The sequence below is a fragment of the Eleginops maclovinus genome, chromosome 1 (assembly GCF_036324505.1).
Source record: "Eleginops maclovinus isolate JMC-PN-2008 ecotype Puerto Natales chromosome 1, JC_Emac_rtc_rv5, whole genome shotgun sequence".
NCBI lineage: Eukaryota > Metazoa > Chordata > Actinopteri > Perciformes > Eleginopidae > Eleginops > Eleginops maclovinus.
The window spans coordinates 5,151,634-5,178,721 of NC_086349.1; the positions used below are offsets into that span (position 1 = coordinate 5,151,634).

Consider the following 27,088-nt stretch of genomic DNA (forward strand, 5'->3'; position numbering starts at 1 on the left):
AACCGTACTTTTGGACGTTGTTTGCACACTACATCCAAAGATGGATTGGGGAGTAGTATCACATCCTTATTGAAATGGCCATGCTGCTGTGCCCTAGCTCTGAAATAAGAATGTATTATGCATTATAAGTCTACTATTCGACTACATGAAGGCAGACAGTTAAGTCATACTGCTATAATAAAACAATAATGAGAAAACAGTAGGTCAGGGTACTAAAGTATAATCAGTTTTCCCCTTAATTAAAAACGATAAAACGAGCAAATGTTTTTTTCCCCCGTTTTAAACCAAAAATTAAGTGCATCTGTGTCACCAGCACAGGTCTCCTACTGTGAAGGTTATAACAATGTTAATGTTATTATTATTATTGTTATTAATAATAATGATAAAACCGACAATGCTCTTCATTTGGGAAGGAAATAACAGTTTCCACATTATTAATTAATGCCACTGAACTAAAATAATATAACTTTATTTAGCACACTAACTAGCTAACTTCCGCTTACTCTGGAGCTAATAGAGCCTGGTTCTCCTGGCAGTAAAGTTATCTCACATATCATTTTTATTAACTTCAGTCAAGTTTTGTCTCCAATACGCAAGCAAAAGTTGAAAAATTAAAATGACATCAGACCAAAACACTCAAAATGTTGTTTTTTTCGTTTTTGAAGTGAAGACGGATTGACAGTCTGTTAGCAGTGGAAACGATGTTCATGCTATAATTACCTTGTTTTCCTCGTGCCAGATGTCCATGTGCCAAAGCAATGTTGTGCTTGATAACGTGGTGCACAATCTCTCCTAAGAGGAGCTGTAGCTGGCCGCTGGCCGCTGCGGGATGGGAAGAGCGATGCTAGGTGACCGTCCACGGTGTCCTCACCTCGAGTTGGAACGGTCGGTTGCTGCACCATTGTGGTTGCACTTGACAGCGTTCTAATGGTCTCCGCTGAGGCCAATATAGTGTTGAGCAACGCTGCTGCCTCAGTTAGGCTACGTGCGGGCTATTGAGAAGACATCGGTGTAGCGAACCAACAAGGAATAGTATTTCGCCTGTATTTTGCAATGCGCTGTTTGTTCTCAACCGTTTCCTGTTTAATTGGAACGCCTTCCGTTTCAACAGAAATTCCTCTCACACAACATATTGAAATTCCTCTCACACAATATACTGAAATTCCTCTCACACAACATACTGAAATTCCTCTCACACAACATACTGAAATTAATATATACATTTAAAAAAATATTTTCACGGGTGTGTGAGAGCGTTTCATATGTGTGTGTGAGAGCGTTTCATATGTGTGTGTGAGAGCGTTTCATATGTGTGTGTGAGAGCGTTTCATACATGTGTGTGAGAGCGTTTCATATGTGTGTGTGAGAGTGTTTCACATGTGTGTGTAAGACCATTTCACATGTGTTTATGAGAGCTTTTGGTTTCAGTTGTGTGTGTGAGAGTGTTTCACGTGTGTGTGAACGGTATTTCTGAATAATGTCCCTAGGGGCGCCTCATAAAAAAGTACCCATTATGCATGGGCCTAATGGAGATGGTTTATCCTTTCATATGGTATTAACCTAGCTGGTTGAGCTTTCAAATTGGACAACTTTTTTATGTTCATATTCTATATAACACAGTCAATTATTTTTATGTAAACCTCCATCTACAAAGTAATAATTAAATATCATTGTCAGATGAAATCAACAATGAGTAAAAAAAAACCGTTTTCAACCTGAACTGATACTAATAATACTAATACTAATAACAATAATAATAATAACATTAATAATAGATTTCATTTTTATAGCGCCTTACAAGGGACCCAAGGCCACTTTACATGGTGTAAGGACAGACAAAAAAGAAAGAAACAAGTAGGGCAAATATTATTGTAAAAATAAATAAATGGGAGTGGAAGCAGTGGGACTCGGATTGGTTAGGGGTCAAAGGCCATGGTGAACAGATGAGTTTTTAGTGATAACTTGAAGATGTCCAGGGAGGCAGCATTGTGGATCTCGACAGGAAGAACGTTTCAGAGGGGCAGCAACACGGATTGCCCAGTCTCTCACAGTTTGGAGGCAAGTGCAGGGGAATGGAGAGCAGGCCTGTGTCTGAGGACTGCAGACTCCGAGAAGGGATGGAGGAGGTTCATCAAGTTCCGGGGGGCGAGGGCATGGAGAGACTTGTATGTGAAGAGGAATGTTTTGTACCGGATCCGGGACTTGACCGGGTGCCAGGGAAGGTGGATGAGGGTGGGGGTGATGTGCTGCCAGGGCTTGGTGCAGGAGAGAACCCTGGCGGCAGAGTTCTGGACATACTGGAGCTTTCTGCAGGACTTTGTGTCTCTGATGTACTCTTACACTATCTCCCTCTTTCACTGACTGTCTTCCAGGTGTTCCTGATCCCTCATCAGGGCCTGCAGTGTGTGGCTGAATCTCTGAGGCGATTGGATCAGTGTCGTAGCGTTGGGGATGTGCTACTTGGAAGTTTTGAACTAATGTTTTTGTTGTCAGAATCAGAATCCCTTTATTGGTCCCACAGAGGGGTAATTTAAATGTGCGACAGCATGAATAGAGTCAAAGACAGCTTTACAAAAGAAAATATGCATTAAAAAAAATATATTAAGAAAAAGAAAAACACACAATTTACAAAATACTAGGGCTGTCAATCGATAAAAAAAAATTAACTAATTAATCGCACAAATTTCTGTAATTAATCGCGATTAATCTATCCATAAATTAATTGCATTTTTCTATTTAAGACTGAAGCTTATAATGAATATTTATTTATGCAGAATCATCAAATTAATGTAGAATAAACACAGAGAAAGTATATTTAAATTCAAAGACCATTTTAATGGCTTAAAGTGCACACATGCAAAGTGCAAATACAAAAAATAAGTCGAAAAAAATAAGAACGTTGAACATTGAACATTTTTCACTCCATAGACATCATTTACTTAGTCCTTCTTTACTTTCAGCCAGTTGCTGAGGCAGACCAGTTTGTTTACGTTCTCAGGGGACAAAGAAGCTCGCTTCTTTTGAATAATGTGGCCTTAGAGTGAGAACAACCTCTCACAAGGCACTGTGGTTGCAGGGGTTGAGAGGTACTTGCATGCAATGGGTGCCAGCCTGGCATGTGCTCCCTCTCTCTTTGACCACCATCGTAGTGGACACCCTTCTATGTCCATTTTTGGCCCTGCTCTGTAGCGATCCAGACAATACTCTATGGACTCCTCCTCGTCATCTGTATCTGAATCAGAAGAACACAGCAAGATGGACATCCTCCTCCTCTTCTTTGGTGATGGCTCCTCTGTTGTCTCAGCAGGTGGTTGTTGTGCATGTGTCTCTCTCATCCTCAGGTCACGTACTGAGGCCCACACCTCACTCCTTTCATCTTTTGGAAGGCACTTAAGGTCTTTAACCCTAGGGTCAAGGGCAGTAGTGATCTTCAGCCATTTGAGGTTGGTGCTATCCTTCCGTTGAGCTAGGTCTGTGGTAAAGGCCTTGTTGAACCTCAGAAAATACACATCCTGAAGGAGATATAGCAGCCAGGTAAATATTGCACAGTTATTGATAATGGCATATTTATGTTTATATGTTGCACAGAAATTTTTATTACACAACTACTCAGTTTTGTTATGTAAGTATGAGGGGTTCACCGGGGTTGCAAAGTCTGACGGCTGTAGGAAGGAAGGACCTGCGGTATCTCTCCGTGAGACACCACGGCTGCAGCAGCCTGTCACTGAAGGAGCTGCACAGTGCAGACAGGGTGTCCTGGAGGGGGTGGGACACATTGTCCAGCTGGGAGGACAGCTTGGCTGCCATTCTCCTTTCTCCCACCACCTCCACAGTGTCCAGAGTACTCCCCAGGACAGAGCTGGCCTTCTTTATTAGTCTGTTCAGTCTCTTCCTGTCAGCAGCCGAGATGCTGCAGCCCCAGCAGACCACACCATAAAAGATGGCTGATGCCACCACAGAGTCAAAGAAGGTCTGAAAGAGTGCCCCCTGCACCCCAAAAGACCTCAGTCTCCTCAGCAGAAAGAGTCTGCTCTGTCCCTTCTTGTAGGGAGCAGCACAGTTGTTGGACCAGTCCAGTTTGTGGTTCAGATGAACACCCAGGTATTTGTAGGATTTCACAATTCCTATGTCCACTCCCTCAATGTTCACTGGTGTGGGGGGGAGTGTTGGCGCCATCTGAAATCCACCACCAGCTCCTTGGTCTTCCCTGCGTTGAGCTGGAGGTGGTTCTTCTGGCACCAGAGGATGAAGTCCTGCGTCAGCTCCCTGTACTCCCTGTCATCCTCGTTTGAGATGAGGCCGACGATAGCAGAGTTGTCAGAGAACTTCTGCAGGTGACAGGTCGGCATGTTGTGTGTGAAGTCTGCAGTGCAGAGGATGAAGAGAAACTGTGCCAGCACCGTCCCCTGGGGGGCCCCCCATACTGCAGATGATGGTGTCTGATCGACACTCCCAGGCCCTCACGTACTGTGGACGGTTGGTGAGGTAGTCCAGGATCCAGGAGGGGAGGTGGTGATCCACCCCAGAGAGCTGCAGCTTCTCTCCCAGGAGCAGGGGCTGGATGGTGTTGAAGGCACTGGAGAAATCAAAGAACATGATCCTCACAATGCCCCCAGCCTTCATCAGGTGGGAGAGGGACCTCTGCAGCAGGTAGATGACAGCGTCATCCACCCCGATGTCAGGCTGGTAGGCGAACTGCAGCGGGTCCATCGATGGTCTCACAATGGGCCAAAGGTGTCCAAGGTGTTGCACCAGTTCTGTTTTCTGTATTCAAGAAAGTTGGCCTTAGTTCGGGTTTTGAATCAACTAGTGAGCCCCTTACGTTAAGAGTTAATCAACAAAAGGTTTGGTTAAACCTGCTGACGAATAAAGGGATTCTAATTCTGAGCCAATCCAAGCAATTAAGGAATCATCAGGGACCTGACATTAGGCTGTATGAGGTACAGGTACACCTGATGTCCATTACTTTTATAAATTAAGATAAAGAAAAGAGAGAAAATTAATGTGTGTGTGTGTGTGTGTGTGTGTGTGTGTGTGTGTGTGTGTGTGTGTGTGTGTCCATATAGCAATGTGTGTATAGCACCCCATTTTGTGTACTTGTGTGTGACCCTCTGTCGCCGTGTTTGTGCAACCCAGTGTGTGTGCACTTTTGTGGGCCTCTGTGTCACCATGATTGTGTCTCTGTGAGTGCGCACCCCCGTTTCCCTGTGTGTGTGTCCTGTGTGTGTACAGGGGTGTTTATGATTGCACTTTGTCTCCAATTTGATTAAGATGGGAAAGTATACATAGTTTCCATGCCAACAACATTATAGATAGATAAAAGCCCCAGTTTATCAACGCAGCCATTTTTTTATTGTAAAACTCACAGTTGGGGGCTGATATTCTGAGGTTTCCTGAGAAAAACATCCGAGGCAGCAGAGTGAGAGTCTAGTTTCCTGCAGAGATAAAGGCTTGGTTTTCAAAACACGGCAAGAGGTTTGTGGTTTCATTTCTGCTAAGCTTGCCTGGTTGAGTCAGTTAGATTTAATCTCTGATAGCATCGCGATAATGTGGAAAATGCGGTCAAAACTCCTCTGCATGAAGCACACACTCGATCTGATCTAACATTCAGAATGCTGTGCCTTTTTAATATTCAACTGTTCAATGAGTGGGGGGTTATACGTATATATGAAACATTTATTAAAAGTTTGGGTTATGGTTATTTAAACTAAATGGATCCAAATAAAAATGAAAAGAAGTGACGTTTTTCAATGCATCTATTATCCGCATCGTACATAAATACATCCTCACATCATTTTTGACCATACATGCGTTGCCTTTATCCCTTTATTTATACATTTTTACTTGACTTGCAGTATTTATATTTGGCTAACTCTGAGCTAAATCGTAGCTTAAATCTTGATTTTGTGCATGTGGCTTTTCAAATATTTTTAGAGCAACTATGGCATACACAAATGTTTTAAATTGGAACCGTATCTTATTTCGCCTAAACAACTGACTGGATTATGTACAGCTTATTTATAATTTAGGTAAAATACAAGCATATGCATTCCTTCATATTTATGCATTCTATTTACAGATTAAAACAGCCACCTTTTTCTTGTACACTATTGTGTGTCATCACATTTATAATATTTTTTATTCATTTAAATGTTCGCTTAATTTTACAGCTTTTTAAATATGTTGAAAAAGGTCAACCATAACTTTGACATGTTATGAAATGCATCTACATTGTTTTTAAAGAACAAGAATAGGCACAATGGGACAAAAAATATAGAAGAAAATAAGAAATACATGATATACAGTAAAAAGTAAAAAATGTTGAAGTATTTCTTTTTTAAATCATGCTATCTGTTGCTATGTAATGTTATCTCATTGTAGCGGCAAAAGTCTTATCAAAATAAAACTGAAAATTAACTCAAAGTTAAAGCCACCGCTGAAGCACCAGATAATGAATCGTACGCATGGGAATGATCCAAGTCCAGACAATAATATCCTTTTGTGCATTTATTGCTATGATCCAGTATCATCAAACAAAGTACACTTAACCATTTTCCTGTATCTTGCCCTTTGCCTCTGCTTATGAGCTTGGTGCTTTCTGTCTTACACTCGTCTTATTGGCAAATTGCTGCACATTAAGGGTCTTGTACATCATTTTTAAATTGAGGTAAATTATCCTGTTAAAGCAGCTAAAGCAAAAAAATACTTATTAATAAATGCCTGTAAAACATAAATTGTTACTGTTTATGTTAACCTGTGTGGTGGGCAGAGTGCAAGTTCAACAATTAATTTAAATAAACTGCAAAGTGAGGCAGTTTACATTGATAAACTTCAGCATGAGACTCAATCACAGTGAACCCTTCATAACATTTTATACACTTTTTATAGATGTTATAAAAGGATATTAAAATGGTACTTCACTTGCCTGTATTAATTTGAGAGAGACAGTTACTAAAAAAAATTGGAATTAATACATAAAATATATGAGCTCATAAACCAGTTGAAAAGTTGCATTAATATTTATAGGAATGAAATATAAATAAATCATTTACTAAATAATGATTAAAAAAAATATTAGGTTAATGGGTTCATGCAAGATTAGATTCGGCCGGACAGACATCCACTACTAACAACTACTAACTGTTGCTTTCAAGAGTCAAAAATAATTTATTCATTATACAATTCAATGTTGAAGTCTTTGTTGCTGATTTAAAGGAAGTTGTAGTCTTATTGGATACAAAGACTTTCATGCAACTTTTTAAAAAAGATCAGACTTTTCCAGATATGACGAAAATAGAGATTTAGTTTATTTTGGTGCATATTCATGTCTGCCTCGTCTGCATTATAATTAAAGTCTACATTGCAGAAACATCTAAGTGTTGAAGACTGCCAGCGCTTTTGCACACCACTTTTTTCTTTTGCATTCACCAACTTTAATTTGAGTGTTTTGTGATCACATTATTACTCTACATTACTCAAAGTGTATATAAGCTGTGCATATTTGTAGCGTACACCCACTGATTTATGAATTTGTTCGTATTGTTTTTATAAATGATATGTAATGACCAACTTAATCCGATAGTAAGAATAAGAGAACAAAAAAAAAAAAGGGGATCACCTCTAAATGTTTGGAGAAAAAGTAAACATTTCAAAGTGTACATTTGTTTTATTCCCCAAAAATGTATGAAAATGACCAAAAGTCATACCATTACCTCTGGCACAGCATTTGTGTGCAAATTACAACCAACTTATTTTTCAACTAATGTTTTCTATTATATTATTCTTCCCAAGATCCTCCGTAACATTAAGTCAAAATGTTTTTTAATTGTGGGGTGCTATTTGTAAGTCAGGCTATCAACACTTCCCTCCACCCCCCCCCCACCCCACCCCATGCTGCAGAGTCCCTGGGCTTTCACACTGGGCTGGTCCGGCTAGGTATAAAGCTGAGAGCTGATCTGTGATCTGCCTCACTCAGCAACAAGCTGTTGTGATGATGCTGCTCCTCCTCTTCCTCCTGCTCCTCTGCTCTGCTGAGCCGGCCATCACAAAGGGCAAGTTACAACTCTCTATATATCTGTTATTTATTCCAATTGTAGAGTGTGTATGCCACAATAAGTGTGATTTGGGACATATATTTAAAACATATTAATAAACATATAAATATTTTCTTCAGTTTTAATTTTTTTTGTAATAAAGATTCAAAATGTAAAATATGCTGCAGTGCCACAATCATAACAAATATATATTACACTTGAATGTGTTCAGATAGACTGCTTAGTCTGGCACATTTTTCAAAATGACCAAAAGCTATTTAAATATCATTATTGTCAATAATGATCAATATTGTGTCTGAGGAAATGTTTCTACAAGCAGGCAATTTAGCATATTTATAGAGTTTCCAAAAACAGATGCTAAATGTAAATGTGCTGTAACTGAGGTAAAATTGTCCCTTTTCTTGGTAACAATATTTCAGTGTTTTTATATCAATAGTGCTGCATGACATACACAAATATAAGAACCCAAGAGTCAAATTATTTAGAAATTACAGATTGGTAACTTAAATCAGTTAATTCCTTAAAAACCTTTTAGTTAAATTGGTACTGACCGAAGTCAGAAATGTATTTCTTAATACTGCAGAGCTCACTGACTTTTTCAAACATTTGACATTGCACGTGTGTTATATACAGAGCTAAGAAATAGGTATTTAAGGCTGTAAAAATAAAAATCTCAACAAATAAATGAATAAAGGCGACAAGATGTTTTATATAAAACATATCTCATGTGCACTAACATGTCTTTTGAGTTAAAAAATATACATTGAAAAGGTTTCAGGATAGTAATTAAGCCGTTTAAAATATAAGTCATGGAACTATCTGAAATAACTTAATGAAAGCCATACAGCTAATTACTATTTACTATTATTTTACCTAGATTTTAACCAGGAAAAGAAAACAGAACACTAATAACTGTTGAAATTATAAAGGTCTTTAGGAAAAGTTGAATCAAAATGGGATTTTATGCCAAAACATTGATGATTGGAAAGGAACAACTTCCAAATGTATCCTTTAAAGAGCTTACATGTACAAAATAGCATTGTACATACTGTATACATTTCTTAATCTGTTATTAATTTCTGATCACCAATTTTATACGAGACATTTTCTTTCTCTCTAACTGATAACAATTATTTTAAATTTGTGTTATAACTCATTTATAATTAAATACTGCCTACCTGTATCAACTCTCCTGTCTGTAAGCAGATTACCAGCTATTTCTGATAAATGGAAGCAACCCGTGTGAAGGCTACATCAGAATCTACCATAAGGGCAAACTGGGCTACATGGGGGACAGTTGCTGGAACGAGACAACCGAAGAAGTGGTGTGCAAGAGCATTCGGTGTGGTAAAGCAGTGCAGAGTATCAAGGAGCCCACCCTGTTTCCCCCTTATCCGGTGTGGCTCAATGACGTGGAATGCAAGGGGGGGGAAGATCACCTGGGCGAATGCACTTATCCCGGGTTCGGCATCAGCGAGTTCAACAAAGGGACTCTGAGGAAGATCGAATGTTCAAGTAAGGTTAAAAACTTGTTGAGATGTATAACTTTGGAGAAGTCTATCCAAAATATTCTAAAATTAGATGATGATGATGATGATGATGATGATGATGATGATGATGATGATGATGATGATTATGATTTTATAAAATTTCATTTCCTTTAGCTAAGCCTAACCCAAATCTACAAAAAATGCATTTAACCATGAATATATAAACTCAAAAACGTAGTACTTATCGATTTGGTTTGTCTTTAAATTCTAATATAGGCATAAGAATAACACAACTAATAAACAGGCCTTGACTTGAAAACTGAAAAGAAAAAAACAAAAACAAAGCCTACATAAATAAATACATAAAATATTAAAATAATAAATAGAAACTTACTAAAAAATAAATACAATTTATAAGAGGGTTTATAATAAATTGAAAACACATACCACATTTTTTCCACGTGAAGTAAAAACGATATAGTCAGTGGGATGAAGGCTGCAAGATCAATATTAATCGCGAAAAAAAATTTGGTCCTACAAGTAGAAAATACTGCATACAATTCTACACTGGAAGAAATGTAATGTTGACTTTAATTAAATGTATTATGTCAACAGATTTCACGTAATTGTATTAGGTTAGTTAACATCAATTCTATGAAGTTGAACCTAATATTCTTTATTTAAAGATGATATGATTGCATTTAACTAACCTGATACAGCTATGTGGAATCTGTTGACATAATACATTTAATTAAAGTCAACATTTCAGGTTTTTTTTTCAGTTTTGTAAGAGTACAGAAGTATTGGTCTTTAAACATAATTAAAATATCAAGTAAAGTTTGAGAAAATTCCAATCAGTCCATTTAATCATGAAGCTACAAACTCAAAAAGCAAGCATCCTGCAATTAGCTTTCAATAAGCCAAACATTTTTTGATGGTACTGCATTAGCTTCAAATAGGCTAAACATTTGTTGAGGGGGTCCCCATCGATATCAGGACAACAACACATTTATACCATCTTCTGTCACAAACCTGCCTGTTCCGTGTGTACCTTGAATAATAAACCATCGGCTGCTCAGGGGGGGGCTAAGACGGGCCAGTGCCTCTGATAACAGCTTAGACGCCTCTGTGGCCCCCTCTGACAGAACAGTCTTACATAGTAACATTTGTGATAGTGTTGCAGAATAGGCAAAGGCTGTGCTGTTCCTCAGGGCAAAGATAACAGCCATGTGTTTTGTTTTTAATAATTTCCTTTTGTAAAATTGTAGTCACTGACAACATGATTGGTATTTGTTTTTAGGAACAGAATTTGCATCTCATGTTTTATTTTTATTTGTTTGTGACTTAAAATGATACAATCTTGAACACTATCTTTGTCTATAATGTCTCGGATTAACCGGCCCCTCTCATAAAATGACTGGTCAAGAACTGCCACTGCTTTAAACCTGATTATTGCACTTGTTGTAAGGAGCTAAAAAAATAGATGTTTTAATGTTTTTGCTCTACTAGATAAAATCAACATCAGCCTGGATGGGTATAAGTGTGCGGGAGCAGTTAAGTACTCCACAGATGCAGGACAGACATATTCCGGGTATTTCTGTGACGACAGCGCCTGGGGTAAGAGATCATGCATAGAGCACACTTCCACAGGTTTCAGTTTTTCTGAACACTAGCACTGCATCAGTTGCTTTTTCTTTTGTAACTTGTATTTATTGATTTAGTTTGTGCTTTGGTTAGAAAAGAAATAAATGTTCTATAGGCAAACGCATGTAAAAAAAATTGTATGACTTTAAACCTAAAGTTAAACATTTTTGTGATTTAAATTAATATTAACATTATATGAATAATATTATGTTAATATTAACATAATATTAATATTATTATTATTATTAATAATACCATTAATGATCATATTTATGAAATAATAATTAATATATATATGGAAAACTGAAGTGAACTTAACTAAAAATGTGGACAAAAAAAGAATCAAACACATATAAGTGAAACAAAACAAAAACTTATGCCTGATTGTATGACTTTGTGATTTAAATTAATATTAATATAATTATAACAACAACAATAATAATAATACCAATAAGTATTATAATAATAACAATAATAATAATAAATACATAAGCATTTATATGAAATAATAATGAATATATATGAAAAATCTAAGTAAACTCAACTAATAAGTTGGAGAAAAAAAACGTATGCATATTGATAGGAGGGGGTGGATTATTAAAAAAAGCATAAACACCAATATACAGCATGAGTTCAAAACAGAAATCAGGACCTTTTTTAAAAATCATTTATCACCATTGTAAGTGTATTAAGTTATTACCTTTTGACACATTTCCTTGTCATTTCTTTTAATAATGGCTATTCATATCACAAGAGTTAGATAGGAATACTTTTATATATATATAGTAGGGGAACTTTTATTGTTAAAAGTAGCTTTGGATGCTTTTGACTTGAAATGCATTTAAATAGATTTATTTTTTACGATCCTTCTCACCAAGACAAAACCGCAGCAGATATTTTGTGCAAAAGCCTCAACTGTGGGAAAACCAAGGAAATTCCTAGGAAGCCATGGATGCCTTCTACCGGTTTCAAACAGTCAAAGAAGATATCGGTAAAGTGTTCAGACATCGAAGACCTAACTGATCTGTGGCAGTGTGAGACTAAAGAACTTAGATCGTGTCAGACTCCTGCCACTGTCATATGCTCAGGTAACACACACTCACACACTACCTGGTCTCATAGAATGATGTTCACAGACATCAAAAATTAATAGTCGATAGATTCTGAGGGAACACTTTTTTTATCCTGGATTCTGTTGTCTTTCTAGAGTTTTGAAAAGTCATCTATACTTGCAGATGTCAGGGTGGAACACAGGACTTACATGCTATTACAATTCTGTGACTTTTATTTATATTTGAACTTTTATTGGATTAAAAAAACTAATATTGGACATTTATTTTACTTTTATTTATATAGATTTTATATTGGATATGTTATTTAATGGAGATTTTGTATTTCTTTTGATTTCTAATTATGTGCAATGCCTTGTCTTGTTTCTGTTGCTGCATCAAAAACAAATTCCTAATTTGGGATCAATAAAGTACCTCTTATCGTATCTTATCCTATCATTTTTAGCCGCCCAATTTCTTTTATTAAGCTTTATCCAAGTGTTGCCTTCATCCATTAGTAAATACATTTTACTTGAGAGGAACTTTTGAGTTAAAAATGGTTCATTCACAGGTCATGAGATACTGCAACTCTCCGGAGACTCATCCAATGTGTGTTCTGGGTGGCTGGAGCAAAAGGAAAAGGACGCCTGGATTCCTGTTAAAAACAACAACAACAGTCCTGATGAGAGGTGCAAGCAGATGCACTGCGGAACCTCTTCCAGCCACAGGCAAGCTACTGACAGCAAGGGCATACATCTCACCTGCAAAGGTAATCCAACTCAATAATATTTAACCACATCTTTCCAAAGGCAACGCAAACACAGAGATGTAAAGTAACCAAGTGCATTATCTCAAGTACAGGTTTGAAAGACTTTTTACTTGAGTATTCCAATTTGTTGCTACTTTATACTTTTACCCCACCACAAAGAAACATTGACTTGAATTATGTCAAAACATTTCAAATAACCTTATTAGGTTAGTTGAAAGCAATAATATTAAGTTGATAGTTTTTCTTATAGTATTGCTTCGAACTAACCTTATACAGTGATGAGCAATCTGTTGACATTTAACTAAAGTCAATGTTTCAGTTTTTTCAGTAACCAATTCACAGGGAAATGCTGTACTTTCACTCCTCTACATTTTTCAAATTCCTTTAGTTACTTTACAGATCTGGATTAATGATGGTAAATATAATCAGCCCTTAAATCAGACTTTAGTTCACCTGGAGTAAATCCAGCAGCTACCCTGCAGTATAAAAGCATTCAAACTAGCTGCACCTTTACCAGCTCTGAGAACACTTTAATGATCAATACTTATAAAACATATCAGAGATATTATTCTGAAATGGACCAATCAAACAATGACTACTTTTACTGTCGCTACTTTAAGTACATTTAGATGCTAATATGTTTGTACTTTTACTTGAGTAACACTCGAATGCAGAACTTTTACTGTGACAGAGTATTCCTTTATAGTATTTTTACTTTTACTTAAGATAAGAGTACTTCTTCCACCTGTGCCTAAACACAACAAATTGTCTTCTATTATTTCTTCAACGGACAAAATGATTTATTAAAGATTCTTACTTTTTTCTAAATGATGATTTTATCTTTCACAGATGATGTAAAAGTGGTTCTGTGGGACAATGGGAAACCCAGCCACTGCTATGGTACAGTCTACATTGAACGTAACAACTCAAATCTGCCGGTGTGCGCCTCCAGCTGGACCAATAACGAAACTGAAGCAGTCTGCAAGGAGCTGGGCTGCGGGAATGTAAGTACTGACCTAAAAAATGTCAGCTACACAGAAAAATCTAAAGTTTTACTAGAGAGTGTATTGGAGTGAGCACATGGCGTTGTGCAAATCCTCTATAATTGGGTAATATATTGTATTCTTCTTCTTATGATAATATTTGTTTTAATTGCAAATGTTTATATTATTATTATTGTTATTATTATTATTATTATTATTATTATTATTATTATTATTATTATTATTATTATTATTATTATCATCGCTATTCATTGTATTGTTTAGAATTTTCATTATGATGTAATTTTGTATTACTTTTAGTTTGTAGTATTTTTGGTTTTATTTTTATTATGACTATTCACTTTATTAATAATATTGATATGTGTATCGATTGTGTTTTTTTATTAATAATAATAATAATAATAATAATAATAATAGTTCATTATATTGTTGTTGTAGCATTTATTACTGTTGAATGAATGAAATGTTTTATCAATATTTTTTGTGAATGATAAAAAATAGTAATCATCATCATTATCATCATCATTCAGGTCAAATGTTTGCCACAAATCAATGACATGAAACCTAAGTAATATCACCATAAACGCTGTGTTCCAGGTGATCACTTACAATATAAGGAAGAGTTCTGGAGAAGGGATAATGGACAATGTGGAGTGCTCAGGCAAAGAATCGTCCTTGTGGCACTGCAGAGCCCAGCATGACCCAGCCCCTGTCTGTTTTTCCAACGCATACGTCGTCTGTTCAGGTGAGACAAGGCAGGAATGTAGAAACCACCAAATTCCTGCCCAAATGTGTGCAACAGCAGCATGTGACAATTCTTTTGCTGTCATGGAACAGGCAGCATGGAGGTGATATTGAAGGACACTCCGGGGAAATGTGCCGGCAGACTGGAGATCAAGTATGAGGGCAAATGGCAGAGGGTCGATAAAAAAGGATGGAAGGATATCAATTCAGATGTTGTCTGCCGTGTTCTAAACTGCAGTGAAAAAAGCGTTAAACAAGATGCGGATGATTTTCAAAAATTCAGCCAGGGTTCATCTGAATTTCTGGCAAGTACTCTAAATTGTGACACAAATGACAAACACATCTCTAACTGTATGAAAGTGACTTCCAGCAACCCCGGCTTACCCAGCTTAAACCTGAAAACAAATGTGAAGGAGGCAGTGGGAATTACGTGTCAGGGTGAGTGTGTTTTCCATTTGTCTGATCTGCTATTGTGCCAATTCCAAAGTGTCAAGATTAAATCAAGAAGTGTTTGTGAGTGAATTTTAATGTGTCTTTGTAACTAAGTGTGTAAGAAATGTAAGGTATTTTGAATTTGATGGAATATTTTCTGTTCACCCCATTACAATTAATATTGTACTTTTACTTCATTACATTTATTTAACAGCCTTGCTTACAAGTAACTTCATGGATTCATAAGTTTACACACAAAAGAGAATTTAAAAAAGTTTTCATGTACGGTATATTAAACTTTCCACATTTTTCTAATCCTCCTTAAACAGTGAGAGGCTTGACTAAAATGAATGTCCAGCAATTATGATAATTGTTGAGCAAAAACCTTTCACTCCAGCTGATGTATTGTTAATTGTAAGAAAGTATTTCTACTTTTAGTACTTTAGTTACTTTTTCGAAAGATAAATACTTTTACTTAGCTACTAATCGCATCGCAGTAGGCCTATCTTCACTTGAAAAACACCTAACATCAAGTAGGTAGAGTCTGAGACTTTTTATATTTCTTACCAAGTAATATCAAAAGGCTAACTTTTTCTGTCCATCATTTGGTGCTGAACAGATCATTTATCAGAGGTTTCTTGCTGGAAAAAGCTGCAGGAAACTAGATTGATAATATGCATATATTTATTTTGGTTTTTAGATTTTTGAGAAATGTCATTACATTTATCACATTGAATATAAATACCACAGCTACAATAAATACCAATTCTGAATTCTCAAGCTGACGGGGACTGCAGGGTTTAAATAATTTGTCATGTGTACCTATGTTAAATTTACAGAAAACTTGTTCTGTTTAGTGAGAACCCTAAAATATATGTTTGTCCTTTAACAATTTAAGAGTAAAGAGTTATTGTTTAACTATGCATGGACTGAACAGTGGGTTACTACATGTAGATATAAAATGTACAATCTACACATCATTTTATTGACAATTTATATACAAATTGTCAATATTAACGGCAATATGTTATCTTACTTTTTATCTTACCCCTTATTTTTGTTTACAATGGTGTAATCCTTGGTGTATTTTCTTAATAACATGTGCCGTTTTAAACATGTATAGTAAGTCTACTCTTTCTCCTTTTATCTGCCTTTTTATTTGTACCTTGCTGCTCTGTAAATGTTCCCCTTTGAGAAAGTCTTTCTTATTCTGATTCTGAAATATAACTACATCCCACCATTTCAGGATTCTTAGAGAAAAACAAGCGGTCAATAGTTCCAAAATTGACTATTTCAGGGGTAACACAACTAAAATGGCATGCATTTTGAAAAAAATAAAATCACCCTGAACACAATACAATCACACTATTATAAGCTAAAACTAACTGCCTTTCTTTATTTTGTCATTTTTAGGGCATGAAAGGATATTTTTGGACGGAAATAGTTCCTGTTCTGGCAAGGTGGGGATAAAAACCATTGGCCAAACCTATTGGCTCTCCGGTTCCCTAAAGACATGGAACCGAGAGATGGCAATCACCGTGTGTCGGGATATGCATTGTGGGGAACCTATGCGATGGAATACCACCATGCCTAATCAAGAAGAAAAGGTTTGGAATGAATCTTACAGCTGCTCAGCCAAGGACAAATCTCTGTTTCACTGTGGAAAAATAAACAAGCCAAATGACCACACTGCCAAAATTGCCACTGTGCAATGCACAGGTAATGTGACACTACGTGGGAACATCCATCTCGTAGAATCTTTTCAACATTCTCATTACACATGTATATTTTGACTATATATATGCCACAACAGGAAAAAAGAATATTAGCCTGTCCAAAGGCTGCTGGGGGTACGTCCATGTTTGTTCAAACGGGAAGTGCGGCGGTATCTGTGCAAATCCCTGGACAGATAAGGACTCCCAAATGCTGTGTAAAAACCTGAACTGTGGTGACCATGTCCTACAGCCCATCACCAAGATTAAAGAAAGCGTGGAGGTGACTTTCCAGAGTTTCCACTCCACAGAGAAGATCAACAACCTGGACCATTGCAGTCTCATGAGCTTTGATGACAATGATAGGACTTGTAACAATAACCCAGCCTATGTTGTCTGCTCAGGTAATGTAATGTTTTAACTAAACTGTATATTCCCCAAAGAATTGTGTTTTTTTCCTAATGAAACCCTAATTGTCTATTTTAAAATGTTAATTCTTGTATTCTTAGTTAGTTACAGATCTAACTCACAGTTTTTCGTGAAATCTGAAATCTGGAGGGGAAAATTCATTTTGCAGTAGTTGCACAAGATAAAACATAAATACAAAACAATACCGGTACAAAATGTTTCCTTTTCATACAAGGTGCAGAAGATGATAATACACAATAAAACAATACATCAATTTCCAAAATCTAAAATCATTAGTTCAAAAGAAGTTATTTCTCTGGCAACAAAGGAGAATTTACTCCCAGTGTGCCTGGTTGGTTGGTTGGTTGGTTAGTTGGTTGGTTGGTTGGTTGGTTGGTTGGTTGGTTGGTTGGTTGGTTGGTTGGTTGGTTGGTTGGTTGGTTGGTTGGTTGGTTGGTTGGATGGTTGGTTGGTTGGTTGGTTGGTGGGCTGGTTGGTTGGTTGGTTGGTTGGTTGGTTGGTTGGTTGGTTGGTTGGTTGGTTGGTTGGTTGGTTGGTTGGTTGGTTGGTTGGTTGGTTGGTTGGTTGGTTAGTTGGTTGGTTGGTTGGTTAGTTGGTTGGTTGGTTGGTTGGTTGGTTGGTTGGTTGGTTGCTTGGTTTGTTGGTTGGTTGGTTGGTTGGTTGGTTGGTTGGTTGGTTGGTTGGTTGGTTGGTTGGTTGGTTGGTTGGTTGGTTGGTTGGTTGGTTGGTTGGTTGGTTGGTTGGTTGGTTGGTTGGTTGGTTGTTGGTTGGTTGGTTGGTTGGTTGGTTGGTTGGTTGGTTGGTTGGTTGGTTGGTTGGTTGGTTGGTTGGTTGGTTGGTTGGTTGGTTGGTTGGTTGGTTGGATGTTGATCAGAATGTTCCTGTAAACTCCGATGTGCTTAGCCGCAAGACACATAACTGGCCATAACTCAGGGGCCATGAGTCTGACATTCTTTTATATTAATTTTATCTGGTTTGTTTTATTAGAATAACAAATAACTTTGTATCTTTCACTGTTACAGGTAGTGTCAAGGCCAAATTTGATAGTTCCCGAGAAAAATGTTCTGGAAACTTGACAGTGCAATACGAAGACCAATGGCTTCCAGTTTGCGAAGAGGCTATTAAAGACATCAAAACACGAAACACTATCTGTCGAGAGTTGAACTGTGGTCTGGCAGCAGATGAGATTAAATATAACGGACCCAAAAATGCAAAACCTCATGTCATTTCACAAATACAGTGTTCTAAAGATGACTTCAAGGATTTAACACACTGCAGTATAACTTCTGGGAATCGCCCATGCACTCCTGCTGCCCTCAAATGCTCCAGTAAGTGTTATTGTTGAGCCTCAAATTGATGACTTTCAGAATCTTTTCATTGTCTTTATACTCTGCCTTTGTCAAACTACAGCTGATGTCTTTTCGTATGCAATCCTTACTTGTAACACAAGTTAGGATGTGCAGATCAAAAAAGTGTACAGAAAAATGTTCAGCTAATGTTTTCTTCTAGCAATCCAGTATATTGGAGACCTTCCTTCAAAATATATGGTTATTTTTTGTTCTGCTTTCTTAAAAATAGACGAAACTATTGATACCACTCTGATGCTTCGAAGACAAAGACACCACACAGAAACTGTTAGCTTAGCCTACCATTAAAATGCATCTAAATCTGCTTGCTTGGCTTCGACCATTTGTCAGTAAAAATAAAACTAATGAGAAAGCTCACGAATAACCAGCGTTTTAACAACACAGTATGATTTTTGAGGTGATTATTCACCAAATTTTTGGTCAAGATTTGACATCTTTAAGTCACAGTCTTTGTGTTATGCTCAGCGGCTGCACACTTTGCTCCTTTTTTAACAAAAATAATTTTCTCACCTAAATCTAATCAGGAAAGGAAATAAGTCAAAATATCAAATGGTTTCTTCATCGTTAATGCAAACTTCCACTTCAAACTTCAATCATGGTTATTTTGTCCAATAATCAACATATTAGCAAACAGTGTAAGCTCTTTATATCCTTAAGATGTAATCTGCATTTTCAAGTTTTTGCTTATTGCATTTTTGAGTGATTTTGGTTGTTCCTGAATCTTCTCTCATCTCTTCTTGCATCTTTTTTAGAGTGGAGTCAGTTCGCGCTGCCTGGTGCCACTACCTGTAGTGGATATCTGTTTGTTGACTCGGAGGGGAAAAGAAGTGCTGTTTCCACTCAAGGCTGGACAGAAACTGAGGGGGAAAGACTTTGCAATGATCTGCAATGCGGCAAATTAAAGTTGAATGAGACAAGAACATCAATTGTATCCCCGACCACGAGTTTCAGCTGTGCAGGTGTAGAGAATCCAGAGTCCATCTGGGACTGTTTGAAGGAAACCTCACCCTTGGTACCAGGCAACGCAACCCAGCAGCTCTTTATTGAATGTCAAGGTATAACATAGTTCCTGCTGCCTTTTACAATCATTGCTATTGAACCATTAAAGTTTAAACATTTTAGGGAATACACTTTTTGCTGACTTATTAAGAATTGTAATAGTAAAGGGAAAGAAATCTGCTTACAATCACCTCACAAGCTCACTTATTCACAAATGTATACATTTCTAGCTAGCTGAGTGTGCTAGCACATGGCCCTCCTTAAAATGACAACTTGTCATTTTCTACTTTAATATTTGATATCTTTTCTATTCTTTCTAGCTGATCCTAAGGTCGAACTTTCAAGCAATTGTTTTGGTGAAGTGAAAATAAATGACATCGAAGTGTGCAGCACAAATTGGGAAGACAGTTACTCACGTTTGACTTGCCAAGAAAAGGATTGCAGAAACGCCATTGGTTTCTCTGTTGTCACAACGCCGAAGACGGGTAAACGGTACAACTATCTCACCTGTGAGGAAAACCATTATAGAATTGGCCAGTGCAAGAGAGTCATGGAAACGTGTGACGATAATTTGGTTTCGGTATTCTGTACTAGTAAGTATGTAAATGATTGTCCATTAAATAGAAAATACTTAATATTTCTTTGCATGTTTTGGTGCATTTCAGGTCAGTCCTCTTCAAATGAAATTATTCACGATAATTGCAGCTGAATTAGTAGACAGTAGAGAGTAGACACTTAAATATACTTATAAATATGCACCTACCATTTTTTCATCTTGCCAAGAGTCTGATTAAAGTTCAGTACTACTCGTGTCTTAGCTTCAGCCAGAAGACGATTAGCCTACAGAGACAGCAAGGCTAGCTTCTTCACACTTCCTCTTGTTAAAGTTAAAGCTACAAGCATGTCTAAGTATCACAAATAAACATGGTATATCATGTTTGATTTCATTTAGTTTATGTCTTGTTTATATTGCATTGTATGAGGAACCTGTGACCAACGTTTTTCATTGCACAACTTCACTGTAGCTGTGTTAATGACATTACATATTTGAATGTTGAATTGTGTATATTCAATGTAAGAAACTGCAACTTCTCGTATTAAAACTGTGGTTTTAATAGCTTAAGACAGACCTTTTCATCACATCCCAGCTTTGTGTTTAGCTTAGCTTTGCTAGCAAATTCTTTAAATGGCCAACTTTAGCTTGAAACACTACTAAGTTATTTATTTTTTATTTCTACAGAAAATGTCGAATTCAAAACTACAGAAAAATGTGGAGGTCAGATTCAAGTCAAATATCGAAGTAATTGGGAAAAAGTGTGTCCCCTGAAGTCCTTTCCTCGGAAACTTATGGAAATACTGTGTCAAAAGCTTGAATGTGCAGGCTACAATAGTAGCATACAGGGAACTATCAAGGCCACAGGGGTAAATATATTTGTTCCAATTTTGATTTAGTATTTTTTAGCCATGTTTCACTCATTAGTTTGATCATTTTAACATCTGTATTATTTAACTTGAATCATTTTCTGTGTCACTACAAAGTGTCCTTATGAATATATATACTTTTTTAAATAAAGACATATTTGAATCTGTATTTTAAGGAGAACTTGGCTACAACACTGAATTGCACCGAAAACCACATGGACCCTAAATACTGTGTCGAAATAAAGAGTTGCACAAACGAAAACCCAGCAGAGATCTACTGTAACGGTAACCATGAGTAATCTGTAAAATTGTAGTTAAAAATGTAAACAATTTTGGATTTGATTACCTTGACATCTAATGAATAGATGAAACATCTATGCATTAATGCAAGGCTATTTTAAAATATATTCTCACACCTTTCTACAGAAAACTCTGTTCAAATAAATGTACAGAGCTTTCGTGTTAATTTAGATATATTGTACATCTTTTACAGGTTGATTGCAGAGTGAAATCCATTAGTTTGCAATGCACTTAGGCCAACACAAAATCATAATTACCATTTCTGTATCTAGCAGCTAAAATAAATGTGCCTTTTTGAAGCTTTTTGCTATTTTGAGTTATTCATGGTTGATTGCACTTTAAATAAGTTGCTTTGGCAAAAAGTGTCAGCTATATGAAATACGAAGTACTCTTACCTTATCAATACCACAAAGCAAATTCCTTGTTTTGTGAAAACTTACTGGAAGTTCACCAGATACTTAATCTGATTCTGTTGTTTGATTCCAGGGTACACTGACAAAACTAAAGAGACTGAAACCACTTCGACCCCAACAGTGGCCATTATCCTGGGAGTAGTATTACTTTTGGTTCTTGTGATAGTAATTGTCGTAATTGTACGAATCTGCATTGTCAACAAAGACAAGAATATATCGTGTGAGTATATTATTCTATTACAACTGTCTTAGGCTATTTGCTTCAATAAGTGCACCATTGCAACAGCTATTCTAGTAATCCATGAGGATCATGTCAGTGTAATGAAGGTGTACTGGAGCCTTTTTGCCACATGAGGACAGTCTTTTTGCATTCTGTCTATATTCTGACCACTGTATGACACCAATATACATAACAGTGTCACTGCTGCTTTTGTCAAGCATTACTATTTGTTTCACTTCTGGAACATAAATAGCAACATGACCACCACCCACTAATGACTACTTTAGCTCTTACATATTCTTACCCTTTATAGTATGGAGCTGATCAGTTTTGACAAGTAAACCTTTTTTAATTTTGTCTTTTAATCAGTCAGTTTGCCAACCAAATTTCAGACCCCTAATATAGTTTGCATCCATACATATCTGATGGTAAATAATGAATGGGTGATTGATATTGACACTATCCCTTTATAGAGAAAACACATCTAAACCCACACATTTTTTCTCATATTGGTACCATAAACAGCATATATGAATCAGCAACATTATTTATATGGGTTATATGGGTTTTTTTTATATGAGTAAAGGAGAAAACAACAACAACATAGTAAGTTTTATGATCACCATTGAAACCACCAATCAGCAATAACAACATGCCAGTCTTTGTATTTTGTGTTTAAGATTCCCCATAAACCTTTACCTTTGCGTGACCCCCTCCGGCGACCTCACAATCCCTTTAAATGCATTACATCTGCACATAAACCTATACTTGGCAATATTATATAATGTACATCCTGGACCACTTTAGCAAAAGTAATCACATTTCACACTTAAGAATGCCATTTAAGGTGTTTTTACTGCTTTAGATTCAGGTGAAAAAGAGTTCAGATTTTCAGGTTCATACTTGTATTTTATTATATAAAAGATAGGCAAAAGAAAACAATATGTAAATATCGCATGGACTTTAATATGTTATTATTATTTGAGATCATTTGCTACTTTATGCTGAACCCTAACCCGACTTCACCACATCTCAGAAGGAAATATTGTGATGATTTTGAATGTTTGTGATAAACTGAAGTGTTCATTTATTCGTTGAGAAAAAAATAATATTACAAACTCAATTGTAAGCAGTTCTTGTCCTGCTGAGTTTTTGTCATTTGTCGTGTACCAGTTTAATGTCTCATGCTCTTTTGATGCAGCGAGAATGCTGAGAAAGAAAATGTCGATAAATGAAGTTGAGATAGAGAGTGGAGACTACTACAACGTCCCGGACAGACCAAACGAAATGGAGGACTTGGGTGCGGCCAGTGAGTCTCAAAACATGTTTATTCATTGATGTATTTTTTACTTTAAAAAGAATGGTAATCTACAAATATTGCAAAAGGATTATTCCTATTTGAGTGTCAGAAATGCTAACACTTTGTTGTATTTTATTTTACATTACTTTGTTACTTAAATCATGATTATACAGTCTCTTTTGGGATGAATAGAGGCTTACATTTAAATAACTTTCATTTCATCCTATTTTGTCATTTCTGTACAGTCTCCTAAATTAGCGTTTACATAGATAACATGTACTGTATTATATTTAAAAACTGATGCTTAGAATTTGTATCATTATTTTATTTATTGACTTTTTTATTCATACAGGTAATTTAACTATATTTAGTTCTCACATCATAACTGCCACAATCATACCAACATTTGGTCATTTTTAACCAAGAATAAGTCAAATATTAGTTATATTTAGTCTAAATGTAATTTATAGATTGTGTGCATTTATTTAACGTTAGCTCTTTCATGTCTTTGTTATTCTTTGAGTTTATTTGAATAGTCATTTCATTTAGTTGTATACCTCGACGTTTTTTCTTTTGGGATAAATAGAGGCTTACTTTAACACAATTGTTATAATAATCACAGACTTGAAATATTAAAACATTTGTTTTTAAGTTAATATGTATATATTTGTATTTCATGTTTTCATAATGGAAACACAGGGCATTGTGACTCAAATGGAGGACCATTTTAAGTATCTTTAAATATTTATTTATTTGTTGATGCAGGTTTCAGATCGGAGCGTTCCTTCCATTCTAACAATGAGCTCAGTGATGCTGCTGAGACTCAGCTCCTGACCCTTCAGACCAACACTGCTGCTGCAGGAGAAAAAAGCATCCCGGATGTTCCCATGGATACAGTCTCAGGAAAGTTTTGCACCAGTTGAATCACATCTGTTCAGAGTTAGACAGCTAGAAATTACATTTTTGGGGATGGTGTGGTTTATTAACATGTATTTTTCCGACTGTGGTAAAAATGAAACATTTAACAGTTTGTTTCTGTAACATTTACCTAAATTCACCAAAAGTTATTATCATATAACTCCTCATTGGAGCATTTAAAAATAACATTTCAGTGAACTTGTACTACAAAAAATACTTCCAACTCGGGAAGTTTGATTATCATATCTACTTACATACATTTTATCTCCTATAGTTTGGAATTGGACACATATTAACACAAGCCAAAAATCTCAATCCCAGTTTCATCTACACATACAGAGGGATGTTCTTCTGCTATGCTTTATCAATAACATATTTCATGAAACATTTTATTCCTGAAAGCAAGGTAAAAAACAAACAAACTTGGCTTTATCTACTTATTATCTCCAGATTTCTGTATTGGATATGTATGCAAATTTGCTTAAATTAGTGAAAGTGGTGTGACATGATACATTTTTGTAGACCATCCAGGAACATACTTTATCCCTGTTTCACTCGACAAAAAGGAAGGGCATTTTTCCATTTAATTATGAAATATTGAAGAAAATAACATCTGTGGCAAACACACATACTATGATACTTACAATTCTTGAAGCATAAATACACTCCGCAAAAGTAAAAAGCTCCAATTAGACTTATAAAATATGAGGGAACTACTTGTAGCTACATCATGGTGACATGACTTCCCGTCACCACCGTTAAGCTAAAGGTGGCTTATGTTTCGGCACGATGACGTTTAGTAGTCTCATTTAGTCACTTGTAAGCAACCGCTGTTTTATGACACAAAGAGGGTTGGGACGTTTACCTGTGGGGTATTTACTGACATAATTTATGTTGTAGAACAAAACGTGATATCTTTACATCTTGTTTTAGTCACAGACCTTATTTCAGGCATCTACTAGGAAACACAATGACTCATTCCTGCACCACTGTATTTCAGAAAACCTTAATATGAATTTTCGATCGTGGATGCATCTCTTGGTTCTAAGTAGTGCCTTCCTTGAAATACCAATATTATTTTCATATAAGGAAAGGAATCACACGTTTTAATATGCAACAGTTTTTTTCACTACAGATGGGGGGAACATTGAGGAGGAAGACCCGCAGGAGGACTACGACGACATTGAAGCCTTCCCTGAAATCACTCAGACCGAAGCAGACGTGCACGAGAGTGACACAGAGGAACCTCTTTTGGTGGAGGGAGACGATAATTACCTGGTGCCAGGCCAGGATGGGTGAGCCAACCCTGGGGTTAGCTGACAAAGTAGATTGCGCCAAAAACCTAGCTATCAAAAAGTTCAACTTTACAGTCAATATATTTACAGTAAATAATATTTAAATGTAGCAGTCAATTTTTTATTTTATTTCAGCGCCTTCAGCAAATGAGCACAGAAAAACAGCATCTAAAGATACAAAAATGGAATCACTTTTTCTTCTATTCAGAATTTCTACAATCTGATTTTAAATACAGTCTTTTTTGTATACACATAAAATAGACTCTGATACTGCTGTGTACTGCAGATTTTTGTACTTTGCAGGGACATTGCTATTACTTCTTATTTTACAAAAGTGAGTTTTATAAAATGTACAAAGTTTGCAAGCTAATCACAGGAGAGGGAGATGAATGAGGTGGTTTATTTTCTCTTTAAATGTACAACATTAGAGCAGTAAGAACATATATGTAACTTTCTCTTTTTTTTCATATGGCTTTTATGTTATGTCCTCAGAATGTATCTGTTTAGTATATTCATTAGTAGAGCTTCTATAATCAAGTGATTGATTTCACAGTAGTTTGTTGATTGGTCAACAACTATATTTGCACAATGCATAAAGCAGTCATAAAATGTTCTCCATTCAGCACATTTACAGCAAAAATAACATGATTATTACAGAAGTCAAACTTCTAACTGCTTCAGTAAACTCCATAATTGCATTTGTTTTCGTTTAGGCTTTGTAAAAATAAAATACATGGTCATACTGTGTAGTTTTTGTTAAATAAGCTTTGTAAGAATGTATACCATTGAGATTTTACAATGTTATAATTGCACACATGTCACAGTGTTTTTTACACTTAGGAACGAAGATTTTGTAATCCAACTCTTTGCAATTTGTATATTTTCACAAAGTCAAACGGACCTGATCCATAAAACAAGTTTGAATGTTAATTGGCTGTTATTGTCATCTATTAATGTTTGAGTGTCTTTAATAACAATGTATGTTTGGAAAAACCTCTGTTTTATTCTCTTTGACATAAGCGATAATGTGCAAATTTACCAGACTTATTTTGCAGATTGCTATGAATGCACAACGATCCTCTTTAGTGATGATCTGTTCTCCTTAGCAGCGGTCTGTTAGCGAAAATTAACTAGCTCTGAATTGTTCAAACTGACCATTCGGAACTGAGTATTCATGATATCCGTAATGGTATTTGTTCTTATTTTCTATTTGGTGTTTACACCAAAACCACCACTAGGTTTCATCGTCTACTTGCATCTAATGGATCAGAGACTCATTGGAAATGGCTCAGATGTTGAGTATCAAACTGTATGTTGTATAAGTCATATATAGTTTGATACACAGCACAATAAGCCATTTCCTAACAAGACAACGATTTTACATGACTCAAGGTTGCCTACAATTATTATTATTTTATTCTGTATTTGCCTTAAACATTTAAATTACAGTTTCATCCCCATGCATTTTAACATTGTTAGAAATCACCAAAACATTTCCCCCCCTTGGTTGAGACATAGTGCGAAAGC

General features: G+C 36.1%; 1 protein-coding gene across 1 annotated transcript; it reads left to right on the forward strand.

The window, feature by feature from the left end:
* The first annotated feature begins 7,977 nt into the window (after positions 1-7,977).
* Positions 7,978-26,491, forward strand: LOC134864708 (scavenger receptor cysteine-rich type 1 protein M160). Its single transcript, XM_063883902.1, has 19 exons — positions 7,978-8,051; positions 9,261-9,569; positions 11,054-11,161; positions 12,067-12,276; positions 12,809-13,006; positions 13,856-14,010; positions 14,608-14,755; positions 14,848-15,192; positions 16,600-16,905; positions 17,000-17,302; positions 18,350-18,655; positions 19,447-19,749; positions 20,014-20,286; positions 20,934-21,115; positions 21,292-21,400; positions 21,902-22,048; positions 23,250-23,357; positions 24,114-24,248; positions 25,399-26,491. The coding sequence occupies exons 1-19, from the start codon at positions 7,991-7,993 to the stop codon at positions 25,563-25,565; spliced, it is 3,873 nt and encodes a 1,290-aa protein (XP_063739972.1). The 5' UTR covers positions 7,978-7,990; the 3' UTR covers positions 25,566-26,491.
* Positions 26,492-27,088: the final 597 nt, after the last annotated feature.

Bases quoted from the DNA above. Each gene is read 5' to 3' on its own strand.
- LOC134864708 (XM_063883902.1), top strand. From the start codon at position 7,991: ATGATGCTGCTCCTCCTCTTCCTCCTGCTCCTCTGCTCTGCTGAGCCG. The intron at 8,052-9,260 runs GCAAGTTACAAC...GTCTGTAAGCAG, and splicing joins TGAGCCGGCCATCACAAAGG to ATTACCAGCTATTTCTGATA. The intron at 14,756-14,847 runs GTGAGACAAGGC...GTCATGGAACAG, and splicing joins CGCATACGTCGTCTGTTCAG to GCAGCATGGAGGTGATATTG.